Source organism: Nanorana parkeri, unplaced genomic scaffold (genome assembly GCF_000935625.1).
Source record: "Nanorana parkeri isolate BGI_ZX_2015 unplaced genomic scaffold, ASM93562v1 scaffold221, whole genome shotgun sequence".
In the NCBI taxonomy this organism is placed as follows: domain Eukaryota; kingdom Metazoa; phylum Chordata; class Amphibia; order Anura; family Dicroglossidae; genus Nanorana; species Nanorana parkeri.
Genome location: NW_017306489.1, coordinates 7,685 through 27,248, shown reverse-complemented (window position 1 = coordinate 27,248; position 19,564 = coordinate 7,685). Strand labels below are relative to the sequence as shown.

The 19,564-nt window shown below is 42.7% G+C and overlaps 1 protein-coding gene across 1 annotated transcript in view; it reads right to left on the bottom strand.

Annotated features, from left to right (window-relative positions):
• Positions 1-17,786, bottom strand: part of MAP4K1 (mitogen-activated protein kinase kinase kinase kinase 1) — a 59,417-nt gene extending 41,631 nt beyond the window's left edge. Inside the window, exons 1-2 of the mRNA XM_018555989.1 lie at positions 17,653-17,786; positions 318-375 (exon numbers count right to left, since the gene is read on the bottom strand). Coding sequence (XP_018411491.1) covers positions 318-375; positions 17,653-17,757 — 163 coding nt within the window. The 5' untranslated portion in view covers positions 17,758-17,786. The remainder of the gene's footprint in view (positions 1-317; positions 376-17,652) is intronic.
• Between the last annotated feature and the right edge of the window lie 1,778 nt (positions 17,787-19,564).

Here is a 19,564-nt window from a genome sequence, read left to right as displayed (position 1 = left end):
GTGTGCAACTCCTTTTCTTGTTAGACCGAGGTGTCTAATTGTATAATGAACAGTTCCTTTTCTTTTTCATATCCTATGTGCAAAGGCTAGGTCTTGTGGCCTGGTAAAAAAAAATGGTCATGGTCTTAGCAATAAGACTCAGCCCAAGAGGCATTGTGCAGAAAAAAGTTGGTGGTGCCATGGCCTAGTGTAATTTCAGAACACCCTCATGGCCAGTATAGTTTCATGACTCTTGATAGGTTCATTTGATGGCATAGCAGAAAATGTCATGTTATGCGTATGTTATATATGTTGCACATAATGAAGGTCAGACTTACCAGATTCCTCCTTGACGATTTTCACTGCAGCCAGCTCCCCGTTTACTTTGTTCCTGGCCTGCAAAAACATATATACAAACATGTTCATCATATACTATAGACAAGAGTTAAATATAATAGTAACTTTATTACCAGATTTTTTAATGTACTGAGATAGGGACCTTATATTGAAAGCTCCTTGAGGGCAGGGACTGATGTGAATGCGCAGTATGTAAGGCTCTGCATAAATTGTTAGTGCTATGTAAAAACCTGTAATAATGTACTGTTGTTTAAACCAGTTATATTACTATGTTCGTGCTCTTTTTGATAGCTAGCTTGTGATAAAAATAAAGTCAATCATTATAATACACTAAGAAATAAGGAAAAAATACACTATGCCACAAAATAGAAAAAAAAAACTTAAGAAGCCATTCAATGCCAATTGTGTTCCAAAAAACACAGTAACTGGTTCCTGCCAGCAACCCGTATATTAACATTTACCAGTACAATGCTGAGAATATTTTAGATTACATTTCCTATTCACTGTGTGTGCTTCTGGTTGTGAGACCACACTGTTAGCTCCTAGTCTCTACTAATGGCTGATAACCAAACGGGGTGGCTCCCTATCATGTGATCGCCCTATTAGCTTTTGCAGGATGCTCAAATGAGATGTTAGTAAACAAACCTTGTGGGCTTCACAGGTCAGTATACTTCCCTGTGCACAGGGAAATAAATATATGTTTTAGATCAGCATATCATTTTAAAGAAAATAAAACGTTTTTACAACTTTTTTAATGTTTTAAAATGTTTACTCTTTTTTTTTGTTTTGTTACATTTGACAGCCTATAGTAATAAATCTGGACAGAGCATTTATTAAAACATTGTACCAAAAAAAAGCCTAAGAGCCAGTGTTGATAGGCATTTGTTCTCTGCAGGACAGCTTCTCTCCCTCCCCATACATGTCTATGAGAATGCAAAAGCAGCCGAGAAAGGCCAAATGCAGCTCAACTGCACCAGCAATGAATTCTAAATGATCTCATAAGCATCTTTAATTAATGTCAAAAGCAGGCTGCATTTGCCAGTTGATGTCTGTCCACACTGACTTGACGTATTGTTAAGCTAATGGATGCATATTAATGCTGCTAAATTTGGTCTGCCCCTCCATGCAGTAATGAATTCTGTGAAAGGTTTAAACTCCCTAAACCACCCCCTGACGTCAATGGTGATATTTTGGTAATTTAGGCAAAGCAAAAATTGTCAATTTTCCTTTTGCCTACTCACCACAGTATGGGGTATATGCATATTATAGTGAAGACTGATTGGATTCACTGACATTTGGGGAGAGCTGGGAATAGTTAGGAAGAGCTCCTACCCCAGCTACGGCATCTGTATGTCTTTGACTATAATTCTGCCGGTAGCTGCTCTATAAACTGCATAATACTGCATATTATAATGAAGACTGATTGGATTCACTGACATTTGGCCAACTATAGTTAGGAAGAGCTCCTACCCCAGCTATGGCATCTGTAAGTCTTTGACTATAATTCTGCCGGTAGCTACTCTATAAACTGCGCAGGGAAAAGATGTTTTCTTCTTCTGTGGGGGCAAGACTGAAGCAAGATGTGCAGTATGATGGAAAACCTCTATTAATGTTACTTTTTAATAGGCACTTCCTCCCTTGCACCATTAAGAACCTGTGTTCTATTTCCAGAGCCGGATTAAGGGCAACTGATGCCCTAAGCACAGCCCAACAATGGTGCCTCCCTCAGCCACTCCACTGCTTAACTGACAAGATATTAAAACTTAGTGGGTGGGAATTAACAAAGAGTGGTGCAGGCATAAAGCCTGTGCAACTCTTCTAAATGGAGAAAACAGAGCAGATCCTGCTCCTATTTAACAAGGTGGGAGCAAGTACCTTGTTAAATAAAAGAGATCTGCTCCGTTTTCCATGCCATGTCTGCACCAGAGCAGGAGACAGTTCACATGCTGTATGTTAGATCCAATCTGGTGTATATGTCCAATTCAATATAGACAATTGTTGCAATCCCTTTGTTAATTGGGTGCAGAACCTGTGCCAGTTTCTATTGCATTGTGAAATCGAAACTGTTGCGAGTGGTACAGATAGTATGAGTATATCTTTTATATTTTACACACTAGACCAAAATGAGCACTTAACCCTTGCAGATAGCCCCACTGGGGGTTAATTTTAATTTCGCCCCAGGTTCTTCTTTAATGGTCCATATAACTATGGGCATGGCAGGGGTGTGTCCATTGTCTAAATAAATGGCACTATAGTGTATCCCTCTTTCTCATCTCAGAAAGTTGGGAGGTATGGTTTACACAAGTAGCAGTGTAAATCTACGTACAGCTGCCTACAGCCATTCATGACCTTGGGTGACTGTACTTGGCAGCTGTGTATCCAAGGTGTGGAAATACACCAGAAATGTACATTATATGGCCTCATGAGCCTGGGTGCATTAGGCCTTAAGCATACCTCCCAACTTTCTAAGATGAGAAGGATGGACACCTTCCAGCAATATGTATGGGCCACAACAAATAAAGTGGTGGTCTCATGGGATTGTCACCCTCAGTTAACATATTTTTATATAAGTTAAAAAATACTGTGAATTAGATTACATATATTGGCTCAAGCTATTTGGACTGCTCTCTGGTTCTCTTTTCTTTTTTCTTTCAGGTCTGAAATAATATGAATGGCCAAGCAGAAAACGTACTGTGAAGTGACTATATTTGCACGGATTCAGCTATCGCTAGGCAGATTTTCTCTTCTAGCAACCACCGAACTGGTGATTCAAATTTTGGAGGGAAATGAGCTGTGCAATCGTGTGTGTCTGTTCCCCTTTATATACTTGGTCAGTGGGGCAACTGTCACCTTAGGATTCTATCAGCTACATCTGGACACAGCTTTTTCCCGCCCTCCTTCCCTTTATGTCTTGTTGTCGCCGTAACCTTAATGGGGTAATGTCACCCATTTGGTGGGAGGACAGTAGACATGTAAATTTAGTTTAGTTCCAAATGGATATTCGTACAAATTTTGTTTGTAACCCTTATCACACTAAGTGGAGTGGCTATGAAAAGTTTGTGTTGCTAGCACTGTAAACAGTCTGGCTGATTTGTAGTCTGGTATCATTTGGTTGTTCTAGGTGTTCTGTTATTGATTGCAGCTACCTGTGAGTGGGGTGGACACCTGTCAAAAAGTGGAGCAACCAATAGGGCAACGTCAGCAGTGTCTATGCCTCACCAGCCAATCACTAGGAGTTTCATTTGCATGCTGTGGGAGTGCATATCTACTCAGGGATTGCCATGTGCTCAGGGCAGTCTGCTCCCGGGCTTGGCCTGGGGGGCGGCATGTACAAGGTTGGAGAAGCTGACTAGGCCTCAAGCCTGGAGTAGGTCACATGTTGACCCAAGAGGGGTCTGAGAACCAGAGGAGCCCTATGACTGCCAGGGGATAACATGGACCTCAGGAAAAAGTCTGGTGTCTCTTCTAGGGAAGATCTCATGCTCAACCCTATTCAACTACTGTTCTACTGCACAGTGTCAGTTCCTGTTCTACTGAAGTATTCTCTGCACTGTGGAAGACTGAAGAAATTAGTGAATTTGGAGTCTGTATATTTTTGCCATGGGTGTCCCCTATACCCTCTCTTCCAGTTTTTGCTGTCCATTAATAAGGACTGAAAAAGTCCTTAAAGTGACTGGCACCCAATTTATTGATCACATCCCTTTACTGGCTAAGGACATACCCCTGAGAGTGAAATGTCAGCCCTCCCTACGCTTTGGGGGTCCATCTCAGGCCTGTGGGGTTCAGCGTGGCGCTACATATTAAATTCAGACATTCGGATGCATCCAAATGTTCGAATTTCAAAGGCATCCGGATGAGAACAAATCAGAATGCTCGTTTAACAAAAATTCGAATCCATCCGAATTTTGTTCAAAATGAAACTACATCACACATGTGACTGTTCTCTGGCCAATCAGATGGGTTTTTTTTTGGCTGTTGGGAGTTGCAGTACATGCACAGTGTGACTTCCTTCAAAATTAAAATTCATATCTGAATATTGAAATCTGAATAATGAACTGAATCAAATTAAATAGAACCTTTTCATAGATATCCGTGCATCAGACACAAAAAGAGAGACAACTGTGGAGGAAAGAGGGACAGAGGGATTTGGTTCCAAATGAGGGATTGTTGGAAGGTATACTTAGAAGCACTGCTTTTTTCCCCCCAAATATATGAAGGCTCGAGGCCTCAATACCAAAGAGGATTGTGTTTCTAAACTTGTGCTATTGAAAACACTGTAAGGTAGAGCCTCTTGTTTTTCGATAAGCAGCTCTCCATTGCCGACACCTTCACGAAATGTGCGTCTGTTACCGGGATACATATTATAAAGTAAACCAGAACAAAGCCATTTCATTCAAAGGATTGCTTTCTTTGATCTATGCACAAGCACACATAGGCAGCTAGAGAATTTTATGATAAAGTCTACATTTTAAATGTCATATCCAGCGTGATATTAGCACTGGAACGAATGAAACCGCCCCCACACATAATCTAGAATCAATCAATCTAGAATCTGCCCCCGGGGAAGCCCTTGTGTAGGCAGGTGTCTCCTGTGGGTTCTGAAAATTTTGCAGAATCGAGTTCACTTGAGCACATCTTTTGTGAAGACTAAACAAAGCAAAGAAGCAGTCTAGAGCAGATGTTATCAAGGTACAGGGGGCCTCAACTGCAGCACCTCACATCACCAAATGGTCACATACAATGTTCAGTATATGTAATGCTACAGAACACTGTCTGTGGACATACCACAGGAGATGGTCTGTGATTGTGGGTATGCTACATGTGTGGTTGGAGACATGGTGCGGGACACTGACAGAGTCTGTAAGTATGTTACAAGAGACTGCTAGAGACTGATGTTGTATTGCAGTCTCTTTACAAATCAATGCTCCCACCACTGCCTGATGGGGTCCAGTAACTACCAAAGGGCACCAGGTCTGTAAAGCATCTGCAAGTTGTGTGATCAAGAACTAAATACAACGAAATAAGCCTATTAGAGTTAAAAGATACATATCATGTAAGGAACATGGGGCTGCCAGGGCTGAGTTCTCCTGATGAAAATGCTACTGTCTGGTTGCCATGCCATGGATGCAGCTACGAGTGTTACTCGTTATACAACACTAGTTACTTTTGCCGACCCCTACAAAGGGGACCAAATGGTTTTGTTAGCCATCTTGCTGACTATTAAAACAGCCATGTATTCAATTTTCTATTGTACACCGCCCATCCTGCAGTAATTTCGCCTTAGCGCCCATCAAACACATACATGAACTTGCCTGCTGGTGCCTGTGGTTCATTGTTTAACATGGCACACTACAAAACAAAGCCTTGATTCTCCACCTATAAAAGATGAACCACATTGTGGGGCACCATCCTTACACCCCAGGGAGTCAGCTTGCACCTCCACAATGAAGAATCCTTTTATTAGTCCATTGAAGAACCAATTCCTTAGTCCAGTGAAGAACCCTTTCATTAGTCCATCAAAAAAACATTTCCTTAGTCCAGTAAAGAAAAGTTGCCTTAGTTGAGTGAAGACCCCTTGCCTTAGTACATAAAAGAACCCTTTCCTTACTCCAGTAAAGAACTATTTAATTAGTCCACTAAAGAACCCTTTCTTTAGTCCAGTAAAGAACCCTTTCTGTAGTCCAGTAAAGAACCCTTTCTGTAGTCCAGTAAAGAACCCTTTCTGTAGTCCAGTAAAGAGCTTTCTGCAGTCCAGTGGATAACCCTTTTCCTTAGTCCAGCAAAGAATCTATTCATTAGTCCACTGAAGAACCCCTTTATTAGTGCAGTGAAGAACTTTTTCATTAGTCCACTGAAGAACCCTTTCAGTAGTCCATTGAAGAACCCTTTCATTAGGCCAGTGAAGGACACTTTCAATAATCCTACTACTGAAGTCTCATTTTACCAATTTGATCCTCAAACAAATTATACCCAGCTTACCCTTTATGCATCATCACAAAAACTTCAACTAACATCAAAGTGTTAAAAACACCTAACCGCACTAATGGTGTTCATCCTTTAAGTAACCTTGAAAAAGGTGAATGTCATTGCCATCTTTGACACACTATATAGCCTGCAGCCTCGGGGGGTCCATTTCCATCTGTCTTTGCCAATTCCAGTCTTGGAGACAGGCTGCTCCATTATACCAGTACAGAGCCCCTTTCTTGTCTCCAAACAGTTCCCTCTCTACAGCAAAGGAAGATGCAGACCCATACCAAGGCTTCGGGTTGGGGTGCATCAACCATGCTGATCTAGGCCATTATCATTTTCTAAGGCTGTATGGACATTTAAAGAATGTGCACTATAAATGCAGTTACCAGTTTTTTAAATTACATTCTTACAAATAACAAAATAGTCAAGGATACCTATGAAAAGCTTTTTGCAGCGACCTGTGGCTTGTGGCTAAGTAGCTATTGTGCAGAAGGACCTCTCTGTAATGTGCAGCCTACGTCTCCTCATCAGTGCACAAAAATACTCCTCCAAGTGAATGGCCCCTGTCAAGTGTTCCCCCACCCATGTTTGTTTCAGGTCAGTGATTCAGTAGACAGTGCAGCCATGATAAAAATCAAAGCCCTCAAGCTTGGCTCATATATACTGTGTATATATATATATATATATATATATATATATATACACACACACACGTGCAATTGCTACTCAAATTTCTATTCTGACAGCTTCTCTTTGATTGGCATGGAAATAGGATTGACATTCTGCTGAATGGGGCCTGTTCATACATGTGTGCTGCACTCTCCTGCTCATGAAAAACACATGTAACATGCAATTTCTGTGTTTTAGCACATAACAACAAACCCCACGTACTAGCAGCCTCTTCTTGATTTGACTTTCATTGGCCAAACAAATAAATGCATAACATGTGAAAATGCACAAAACAAGGGTAGGCAACTCCGGCCCTCTAGTTGGGCTTTAGCTACAAATCCCAACATGCCTCTACCTCTGGGATTCATGCCTGTAACCGTCACTCTTGCAATGCCTCATGGAACTTGCAGGCCCACTAAAGCTGGGGGGGGCGGAGTTGCCCACCCCTGCACTACAGTGTGTGGCCATTTTTTGTAAAGCACACATAAAAAATGCACAAAAAGTAGCAAAAAGGCAGATGCAAAGGGCTTTAAGCTGAGTATATCCTGGTAGAGTTTTGCTTGAACGTTCATAAGAAAAATCTCATGAAAACATTTGATAACGCCATCAGAGACTTGACAAATGTTTTAGGAAATTTTGTTTAATGGTAACATTTGATTTTGGAACGAATGGAAAAGGAAAACCACATTCACTGTTAGAATTTTGTTCTTTCAAGAAAATTCCCATCCTGCTCCTCATATATTTTTTGGCACCATGGTCAAAAATTGGACAATTTGACTCAATTAACTATTAGAAAATTAAACAAACGATTCTGAAAATAATTTTTTTGGAACAAAATTCAACCTGTGTGTACCTAGCTTTGGATCTCATCTGTTACTATTCCAGTACTAACAATAAGACATGTACGCCAACAAAAAATTCAGTTCGGTTTGTTTCGGATTTTTCATTATTTCGTTTTGTTTGTTTTTTATTCAAATCTGAAAGTTAATCAGTTTTGGAATTCGGACAAATCCAACATTTTTATGAACAAATTTTCGTTGCAGCAAAGTGACATTATAGGAATATTAGGGGTCATGATTGATGAGAATCATCCATTGTGATTGATGAGGATCTACATCTTTGGACAACGTGATTGACGTGTGGATTGCATCGATGGACTTTTTGGGGGATTTTTTTTTATGATAGGGGGCACCCAGATTCCTATAAGCCCTTGGATCACGGGTCTGGTAAGTGATTTTAGGGGGGACCACACACTTTTTTTGTTTGTTTTTTGGTGTTGGGGTCCTCCCTAAAATTCCTACCAGACAATTTCTGTCTGGTAAGAATTGGGGAGGGGGATCCACATTCGGTTTTTTTCATTATTATTATTTGAATGTTTAACAACATAAATTAATTTCAGAATAAAATTCGGAAAAAAGTTTGGATGCATCTGATATTTTTGACAAAATTCTGATACGTTCGGATTCATTATTTTTTCATTTGGAAATTCGGATGTATCCGAATTTTGGAAAATTGTGCGAATTTCAATTTGGAACGAAACTAATTGCACATGTCTACTAACAGTGGTTATCTCCCCAACTTTTAAAATCCAACATTTATTTTCCAGGGCAGTTTGGAATCTGACCTATGTCCGATGGTGATAAGTTCTCAGTATTAAAATTGTTCATGCAAGGCCAATGTTATGTCTGGGCCTGGGATTAAATGCCCGAGGGTTATCAAAGAAACTGGCAGCACGTGTTATGAGAGAAATGTAATGGCTGATATTTGCTGTCTCACTGGGTGGAACGTCAGTCCTTCCAATTTGAGACTGAGAACTACTGGCCTGCCTACTACTAGTTTCTCACTTCATACCAACGCCTCTCTGACAAGAATACACTTCTGTAATTCTGAATTCACTTCCCCACCATCTGTTTATTCACACTTGCTTGACCTTCCACATGACTAACCCCCAGTATTGTCTGGCAGTAATTGCTCATAAGTAGCCTGATTTTGACGGAAAATGCACTGGTACAAAGATTTAGCTCCAATTTACGCATGAGCTTATTTTGGCGATTTTAAATAGTTTTTTTTAGCATGTTTGTTTTAGCCAATGGAAGCCTTGTTACTAGGAGGAGGAGACAGTTGTTAGGCACAAAAACACTAGTTTTTCAGACATTTTCAGGTGCCTCCATCGAAGTTTATGTGACTGAAAACATGCGATTCTGACCATAAAGAAGCTCCTGTACTTTTCACGGTTAGGAGGGAGCGGGCACCTTTGAAAATAATGGATGTTAATTACTCAGCGCACCTAGGGTTCAGTACCATGTGCTAGGTGCATTGCATTGACATTTATTTGCATGACACCCTAATGCACATCACAGTGGGAATGTGCTGCAATGCATGCTATCTCAATGCAGTAAGATGCTCTTAGCGCAACATTATAGTGTGAATGGGTGCCCTGAAGCCCCTTAATGTGGTGCATCCTTAATCAAATAGAAGGTCCTTTCCCAGGCTCTGATCGTAGGGAGAGTGTTGGATCAGGGGAGGTGAAGCCAATTGCAGTTTGCAACATGTGGGCTGTACAACAAGCCAACTGAGAACATATATTGGGGAACACTATGATGATGTCCAGAACCTAAAGCAGTGCACCTGTCCAATGTGTCCCGTTATTTTTCCATGAGGTCCATTGAGGTAATGTCTTGTATTTTATTTTTCAAGGGGTGTGGAAGATATTATCACCATGTAGACGAGGAGATATCCACAGAAAACTCCTTCAAAAAGAAGGGTGTAAGGTGTAACATTTAAACACGGTGAGATCGCAATCCCTCTACTTACCCGAATCGTGGAGTTCTTCACCTTGCAGGCTTGTGTACATTTTTTAATCTGGCTCTACCCACACAGCCGCATCATCCATTCACAGATCCTTTAACAGGACCTGTGAATGAAGACACTACAAGTCCCATTGGCCACCACGGCTTATAGTTCTCAATGGAACACAAGTGCTGTGACGTCACCATACTTGTAGTCCATTCATTCTTCTTCTCATCCATGTTACTGAATGTCCATTCGGCCATAGACAGGAGAATGCGTATGCAGGAGCCAGAGCATTGCACCCGTGATCCACTGATTGTGGTTGCAATGCTTTACTGGCTCCAATGCAAAAAAAATTATAAATGCACATTTGTTTTCCTCAAATGTGGAATTTCTCTTTCAACTACAGAAAGCATGTGAGCCTTTTCCTGAGATAATAACATGTTAGGGGATTTTTTAAGATGCTAAGTTCTGTATATGGTTTATTACAGTTGATTTCACAGATATAGATTAATTGATTGTGGCTTTGAACACTAAAAAAGAGACTTTCATGTAATGTTTCTAACATATGCGGCTTTGTATCAGGCATTTCTGGCATTGAAGCCTATCACATGTTGGCCGCCTCCTGCCCGACATCCTTGAGTGACAAATTGAAGGAGCCGGGTGGAAATTGTTTGGGGAACAGAGCTTGCATTAAATCAGATGCAGGCATTGTTTAGATATTTCCACGATAGCCACAGCGGGAGATTCCTCCATCCACACTGTTTTTTTTCCTTTAGTTGAACAAACATAATCTAACACTGTATACCCAGCTTAAAGCCCATCTCCGGGCAAACAAAAAAAAATATGCTTCCAGTGGGGCTAACCCCTTACTACAAGGGTTAAGTGCTCATTTTTGTCTAGGGCTGGTGTAAAGTAGATTTACTTAGTTGATCCGGGTTTCCCCGGTGGTCAGAGCTCTGCTGTTCTCCCCTCTGCTCTAGCTGGTGGATTGTCCCTTGGCATCCTCACATCTAATTCAGGTCTGTAGAACTTGCGTTAGACATGATGACATCAGCGGTCCTAGGACCACCTGAGCAAACGGAAGCACAGGCCAGGGCTGTAGCTACCATGGGGCGAGTGAGGCATGCGCCTCAGGCGCAGCTGAGAGGCTGCATCCCCTTGCCCCTGTTGCCATGGCAAGCACAGGGCGCCATTGGCAACAGGGGCGCCAGGTGGCCAACACAGCTGCAGCTCGGCAGGGAGAAGAAGAGCGGCACAGGCTGCAGCTTCTCCTCGGAATCCTGCTGCTCTCCCCCACCTGTATGGGCAGAGGACTCTGTGTCCTCAATCTCTTTTTCTATTTCAAAAGGGCAATGTCGGGGGATCTGTTTATACCCCTAATATTTCCCCGAAGCCCCCAACAGTAAAAAAAATAATAATAATTTTAAAAAAACACCCCCCATACACACACATGCACACATATTACTAGACATGCAAGGACAAAAAATTTGTCTCGGATGGAATGAACCGAAACTAAAAATGTTTTCATTAGCTTCATCAAACTAAACAAATTTGTATGCTATTTTGGATCTGGCCACCAGCGCATTCCGCGCATGCACGCCGCCATCCTGAGGTGGGGCGCATGAGGTCACATACCACACACGTCTGTTGGGGGGCACAATTGTCTGTTCTTGCCTCAGGCGCAAAAGGAGCTAACTACGGCTCTGGCACAGGCTGCTAAATCGGTCTAGCAGCCCTGAGGGAGCCAGCAGAACCCAGGATCAGGTAAGTAAATCTGCTTTTCCAGCACCTAGACAAACACGAGCACTTAACCCTTGCAGTGTAGGGGTAGCCGCATTGCAGGGTTAATTTTTTTTAAAGGGCTGTTTTTTAAGGCTGAAACATGCAATTGGGTGTTGCTTTTAAGGACTTTAAAATATGAAATAAAGATATATTTGGAGGAGATTCCTTGTGTGCTGCCATCCTGCTGTAAATGGAGGTAACCTGTATGTGAAAATCACAATGAGTGGTGGTGCAGGGGCAGGAAGTAAGAACCTTGTCACCTGACATGGATGCCAAAGTTTAGAACAGTGATAAGGTATAGTGATGTTTGTGGGCGTGTGCAAATGCCCTGGCTGCAGCCAATTGGGTTATATGTAGGCTTGGGGTGAACTCAGTTTGCTCTGAGCCCACGTGGGCTTTGGTGAACTCATTTGGCACTAATCCCACGCACATCCCTACACTCCACCACTGTTCTGAACTTTGGCGTCTATAGCAGGTGACAAGGCTCTTACTTCATATGTGAACTTTTTCGAACCCAGTTTGTACCAAGCCCATGTACATCCCTACACTCCACCACTGTCCTGAATGACTTTGTCATCCATACCAGGTGAAAGGGCTCTTACTTCCTGCATGGGCTTGGGCATACTTAGTTTGCACCCACACACATCCCTACACCCCACCACTTTTTCCGAACATTGGCATCCATACCAGGTAACAAGACTCTTGCACTAAGCCCATGCACATCTCTACACTCCACCACTGTTCTAAACATTGGCATCAAGACCAGGGGAAAAGACTTACTTCTTCTTTATGCTTGGGTGAACTGGTTGACACCAAGTCCATGCACATTCCTACACTCCACTGTTCTGAACTACTTTGGCATTCATAACAATTGACAAGGCTCTTACTTCTTGCGCAGGCTTGGGCGAACTTGGTTTGCGCCAAGCCCATGCACATCCCTACACTCCACCACTGTTCTGAACTACTTTGGCATTCATACCAAGTGACAAGGCTCTTACTTCCTGCAAGGGCTTGGACGAACTTGGTTTGCATCAAGCCTATGCACATCCCTACACTCCACCACTGTTGTGAACTACTTCGGCATCCATACCAGGTTAAAAGACTCTTACCTCCTGCATGGGCTTGGGGGTACTTTGTTTTTTGGCATCCATACTAAGTGACAAGGGTCTTACTTCCTGCATGGGTTTGCACCAAGCCTAAGCACTTCCCTAATGGTGCGCCCCCCCCCCCCCCTTTTTTTCACTGTAACAGAGAAAGCATATTTCAAGCTCATAAACAGGTCATATATGGATTAAATGTCATTTAAGATACTGATCTGCACAGTGGGATTAAAAACACCATGTTACACAACGTCACTATTTACGTAGAGCTCATATCTTAGTACATTATTATGCAATCAAACTCAGGCCCAGACTTTATGTGCTGTTCGGTGCTATTCACCCCAAGAAAGAGTGTCAGAAGACACAAGACGTGCGCACTTTTACAGGAAGCCAAAAGGCTGCTGAATGCACCTGTGACATGTACAGCACAGGAAGCCACAAAACACAGCATGCATGATGAGGAGGGAGGAGGGGGGTGGTGAACCCTATAGTCAGCATGTGGCCTGAGCATTATAACACAACACAGTAATAATACACCCGTTCCTGTTAGGTGACATCACTGTGGTCAGCAAGCCTGATCAAGTGTCCTTTGAGGCAGATTAACCGCAGCTTGTTGTAAACAGAACTTGAATTTACAGCATGTGGAACGAACGGCGCAGAGTGTTTAAAGATAGCAAAAGCATAGCACCCAACCCTTTCTTCTTAAGGGACAGTCCCTGTTTTGGAGCCAGGTCCCCCTGTTCCTCTTTTCTCCCCAACTGTCTATTTTTTGCAGTGTATACTTGTATTTCTATTTTATATTATATTTGTTGTATAATTATTTTATGATGCAGAGATCTGTAGAGGAAATTGTGCTGTTTAACTCCTAAATGTGTTATCAATGTAATGTCACCTTTTAATAGTTTACCTCTGTGCAGGACTGGATTTACCACAAGGCCACTGAGGCCCGGCCTCGGGGCAGCAGGGATGTGGAATTCCTATCGCTCGACGATAAAAAAAAATTAAATACAAATTTTAAAAAAATTTAAAAAGTGATAAAAAAATTAAAATAAAATAAAAACACTGCCTCTTCCACCATCTGGTTGTTATTCCCCATTGGGGGGGGTGGCGAGAAGGGGGGCACATTGAGAAGCATGGCCTTGGGGCAGCAGAGAGAGTAAATCCGGTCCTGCCTCTGTGTAATATAGCGCTGCCACAGTTGAAATGAGGGTCCCAACATACCATTTTCCATAAATGTAAAGTGAAACCTTTAAGTGATATTAAAGTTAAAATGTTTTCAAGCAATTTCAAATCACATACAATGGATGTTGCTCCTTGATGTTTAAAAGTTTTAGTTTCCTGTAGAATCATTTGGTCCCCTGAGCACTGGTCCTGATATTCTGTATCAGGGTGACTCCATTCCATTGCAGGGTCCTATGGGGCCACCCTTGTGTGTGCTAGTAAGCTGTGTGTGTCTCCACAAGCACACAGAGACAGCAAGGCAAGCCACTTCCCTTCTTCTCTACTACACAACAGGTATAAATCCACTTTGTCTGCACCAAATGCCTTGGCAAAGCCAGAGATTACACATGTATTTAGACAATATTTGCTTATCCCGGATTTCAGCTTTAACCTATGGGAATACATTAACCACATCTGGGTCTACATATAGGTTGTCTATTCTTTTATCTGCTGTGGAACTACAGCTCCCAGGCTGTCTTGACACAAGCATATTGAGCTTGTACTTCCTCAGTAGTCTCCAACTCTTGGGGACTCTTGGGGAGAATACCCCAACACTTGGGGACTCTTGGGGAGAATACTGCAACTAGATACATATATAGCTGTGTATCTGATGATGGCTTACTAAATCAGTTTCTTTTTTTTATTAGTTGTAGGCAGCAAAGAGATCAACCTATCACACGTGTTATCACAACATACCATTTTGAATGGCAACCTGATGCACTAAAGACCACATGGTAGCACATTACTGTATGTCGTGTTGTGCTAAATTACCCATAAAGGTTCCTATCCAGATTTTCCATCAGTTGTGCTGCATTGGCTGGCCATTAAAATGAAGGGACTGCCGCAATGCAAGTGAATGGACCACACAGGTGTACCGGGGGCCATAAAAAAAAGCCAATAAAGTTCCAGAAGTCCCTAAAATATGGCAGTCAATGGATGTGATATAAGTTCCTGTATGAAAACTAATCTGTGCATTTGTCTATAACACAAAGTGTGTGTGTTTGTGTACTTTGCAGCTGACACTGTGTGAACAATAGGAAGCAGCACCAGAAAAAACACAGACCAAACATGTGTTGACACAGCTACTGTGCTATAAAGCAAGTAATAGAAGATTTTAAGTCAATGAGGTCAGGGGTAGGCAACCTCAGCACTCCAGCTGTGGTGAAACTACAAATCCAATCATGCTTCTGCCTCTGGGAATCATGCCTGTGTCTGTCAGAGTCCTGCAATGCCTCGTGGGACTTGTAGTTCCACAACAGCTGGAGTGCTAAGTCCGCAGTGGATCGGTTTTTCAGAGGGTGGTGGATGCAGTGGTTGCCCCGGTGTTCAGAAGGTGACACTGCTGCCTCCAGGCTGCAATTTTTTTTTCCTTAATGGCAATTTCCTATTACAATACCGCGCTGCAACCATGAACCCACGGGGTTGCGGCACCATTGCAATGGTCACTTTTGACAAGCGGCATTGCCCATCAAACATGACATGCTGTATATTTTTTGCCGAGCAGCAATGTATGCAGCAATGTATACAGGCCACAATGTTGACATTGCAGTAGGCGGCGGGGGGGAGGCGTAAAACCACAGATCAACTGTCTGGTTTTACCGCCCCCTTGCTGTTCATGTGAATGAGGCCTTACTTATATTTTCTCATCTACTCTAAAATGGTGTAAATCAGGAAAGGAGACCATCTTTAAGGATGATGACTTTAGGATCTAAAATGGAAAATGGAGCTTTGCAATGATGTTCAGATACTGAGGACAGATACTGGGAACAGATACTGGAGCAGATACTGGGAACAGATATTTGGGGCAAATACTGGGAACATATATTGGGGCAGGTACTGGGAACAGATACTGGGGCAGATACAGGGAACAGATACTGGGGCAGTTACTGGGAACAGATACTGGGGCAGATAGTGGAACAGATATGGGAACAGATACAGGGGTAGATACTAGAATAGATATTGGGGCAGACTCTGGGGTAGGTACTGGGAACAGATACTGGAACAGATACTGGGAACATATATCAGATACAGATACTAGAACAGATATTGGGGCAGGTACTGGGAAGAGATAATGGGGAAGACACTGGGAACAGATACTGGGCCAAATACTCAAATTATAGCTAATTTGCCTACAAACGTGGTCATAATAATCTGGCCACTCAGTGTATATTAGATACAGATACGGAAGCAGATTCTAGAACAGATATTTGGGCAGATACTGGAAACAGATACTGGGTCAGATACTGGTAACATATACCAGGGACAATTACTGGGGCAGATTCTAGAACAGATATTGGGGCAGATACTGGAACAAACACTGGGGCAGATACTAAGAACATATACTGTACCAGGAACAGATAGTGGAGCAGAAACTAGAACAGATCCTGGGGCAGACATAGGGGGCAGATACTCGAACATAGTTTCACATTCATAATAGGCAACAAGTGAAGCACTACCGTGAGTCTAGTTGGGCATACAGGATGTTAATAGGATACTATGAACTAAATACAGTAAAAGAACAGAATGCAAAGAATTATGAAGAACCAACTGAATGGATAGAGTAGGAGCTTATTTTGGAAAGAGGAAAGTGCTGTAGTAATAAAATATACAATTTACAATATCATATAAGTGATGCTGTGCAAATAACATACAATCACAAACATGAATTACTTCCATCATGAAACTCCACTTCAATGGACATATAACATGCAAACAGCAATGAGTAGAGCACAGCAGCCCATGCAACCAATGAAAAGTCATTTTAGATTACTCCTTACTACTGGAGTAGTAAAAGTTACTCAGTGCATTGTGTGCATTGCTCTGTTAAGGGGTATGTAAACCCAAACAATGAATGTATCTTTTTAGCTCACTTTTAGTCTTTTGAATACCATTAAAATGGTTTTGTTCTATCTGTTTGGTAGTAGTAAAAAGAACCTGTTGATCCTGCCAGAAATCGTGTGAGCTCATAGCTTGCAGTGCTCTCTGCCCCTGCTGCACTGTTATCATTTAGCAATGTTCACTCTGTGGGCTACAGTAGTAGAGGAGAGGTCACCCGCACTCAGGATCAAAGATTAATGTGGTTTTATCACATAGGTCAGAAATGTGTCAAGCCTCGTAGGGTCCCTTCCTCAAAGCGACATAGTAAATGTCACTTGGTCACTATGTTACCTTGAGGAAGGGACCCTGCAAGGCCCTGAAACGTTGGCAATTTCTGACCTATATGATAAATAAAATCACTTTAATTGTTGATCCTGAATTGCTGCAAGTGCTGTTGATGTCTGCTCTTCCATTGCATGGCACCATGCTGTCACTACGAGCACCATCCTGCTAAAACCATTCATGATGCTCTATGGAGTGCAGCCCAGAGCTGCATTACCCCTTGGACTAAAGAACACCTCCCTTTGAAGTAGACACTTCCTGTCCTGGGGTGACAGCACTGCTCCTCCATAGATATAGCAAAATCAGTGAGTATTGTCACCCTAGGACAAGAAGTGTGTTATTGGCAGGATCACCATGTAAAAAATAACCTAAAAAAGAAAACGAATGCAGCCACCACATCCCAGGACCAGTAAGTCCTTTTATTAAATGTTATTATTGGATCTATATTACATTTTTGTTTTTGGGTTTAGATACACTTTAAGTAAGTGCCGTAATGTTTTGCCAGGCAGCTCACCTCTATAAAGATACCGAGCAGCAGCAGTTAGGTATCACTTCTCTTTTACAGAGAGTTAACGAGATCGCCTCGTTTCTGCCAGAAAGCCCCTTTCAGCGTTTGACTCACCTTAAAAACTTCTCCATAGCTCCCGCTGCCCAGTCGGTTCATCAGCTCAAACACATCCTGAGGGTCTTGGCTGGAAATAGTCAATCTGCTCTGGGCATCCATCATGCACACACTGAAAGCGTGCAAGTGACAGAAGCAGGCAGTGCGAAACTGCTCGTCTTTGCATACGGATTGGCTGATAAGGCTGCAGTTTCCTGGCTGTGCAGCCTTGTGTTACCATCAGTTGACTAGTCACATCCTCACACACAAGTCCACAGCTCACTGCTACACAAAACTACAATGCAAACTGGCTTTACAGGCACTGAGCGAAGATGTGTGCTTCCAAGCAGACTAGACCGCCACTGAAATACTGAAAACAGCTTATTTTAGTTGAAAAATTTACTAACAACCAACAAACACACTATATATATACTATACATACTGTATATATGGTGTGTATATATATATATAATTATTACTGGTATTTATATATGCTGATAATTTACGCAGCACTATACATCAGGGACGTCCCGAGGTCGGGTGTCACACGGTCACTAGACCGGGTGACACCCTGCCGTGTCATCGTGTGTGCGCGTGACGTCACCTCGCGTAGGCGCAATGACATCATCGCACATGCACGTACATCTGATTGATGCCTGCCGGCGGCCATCTTTGTGATGGACGCCGGCAGAGAGAGGAGGGGACGTTCACCCGGCGGGATGAAGTATCCCACCGGGTCCCCTCCTCTCTCCTGACACTCTCGGTCCATGACCGAGAGCCCGACTTTTTAGAGGGGGGTAACACCAAAATGACTGTCCGTCATTTTGGTGTCAACCCTGCAATGGTGACACCCGGGTGCGGGCCGCACCCCCTGCACCCCACTTGTGACGCCACTGCTTTACATTCACATCAGTCACTGCCCTCAAGGAGCTTACAATCTAAGATCCCTATTGCACACACATACTAGGCCAATTTAGACCGGAGCCAATTAACCTTTGAGCATGTCTTTGGAGTGTGGGAGGAAACCGCAGTACGCAGAAGAAACCCACTCAGAACATGCAAAATATACAGTATAGTAGCTTTATCTCGCTGTCCATTGGTGGTGCAAAAAAGCTACTATACTGTCCTCCTTGTTCACCTATGGAAGCCCTTTGAGTGCCTACAATACCGGTTGCTACATTGAAGAAAAATACCCGGAAGAAAAAAAACTGACCCTTGCAATGGGGCTACCCCCGCACTGCAAGGGTTAAGTGCTCCTTTTTTGTCTAGGGGGCTCAAATAACTTAAATATACTCACCTGATCCTCGGTCCCAGAGCTGTAGCTAGCTCTTTTTGCGCCCTAGGCAAGAACAGAAAACATTGCGCACGTGCGGCGTCATGTGACATCATGCGCCCCGCCTCCAGGATGGCGACGCGCATGAGCAGAATGCGCTGGTGGCCAAATCCAAAATCGCATAAAAAATGTTTTGTTTGACAGGGGGGGGGGGGTTAATTTGTTTTTTGTTATTATTTTTTTACTGTTGGGGGGGCTTCGGAGAAATGACGACACAGAGTCCTCAATCTCTTTTTCTGCAGCATCTGTTCTAAATGAATGGAAAGCTCTCAGTACAGAGGCTTCCTATTCATTCAGGAACTGGTGATAGTAAAATATTTACTATTACCTAGTTGTCAATGGGTAGAAGCCTCTATAGTGAGTGCTTCCACCCACTGAGAAACTCAGGAATGAACAGGAAGTGATGTAAAGCACATCCTGTTCATTCATAACTGGGGACACATAGTACTATGTGTCCCCGGTTGTTTACAAACATTGGAGTGATCAGCCGATCACTCCAGTGTTTGTGCTGCACACAGAGCATTGGTATTTATCACAGATATTTATATATCTGCCATCCTGATGGCCGAGCAGGGAGAAGAACGAGAGCCGACAGTCATA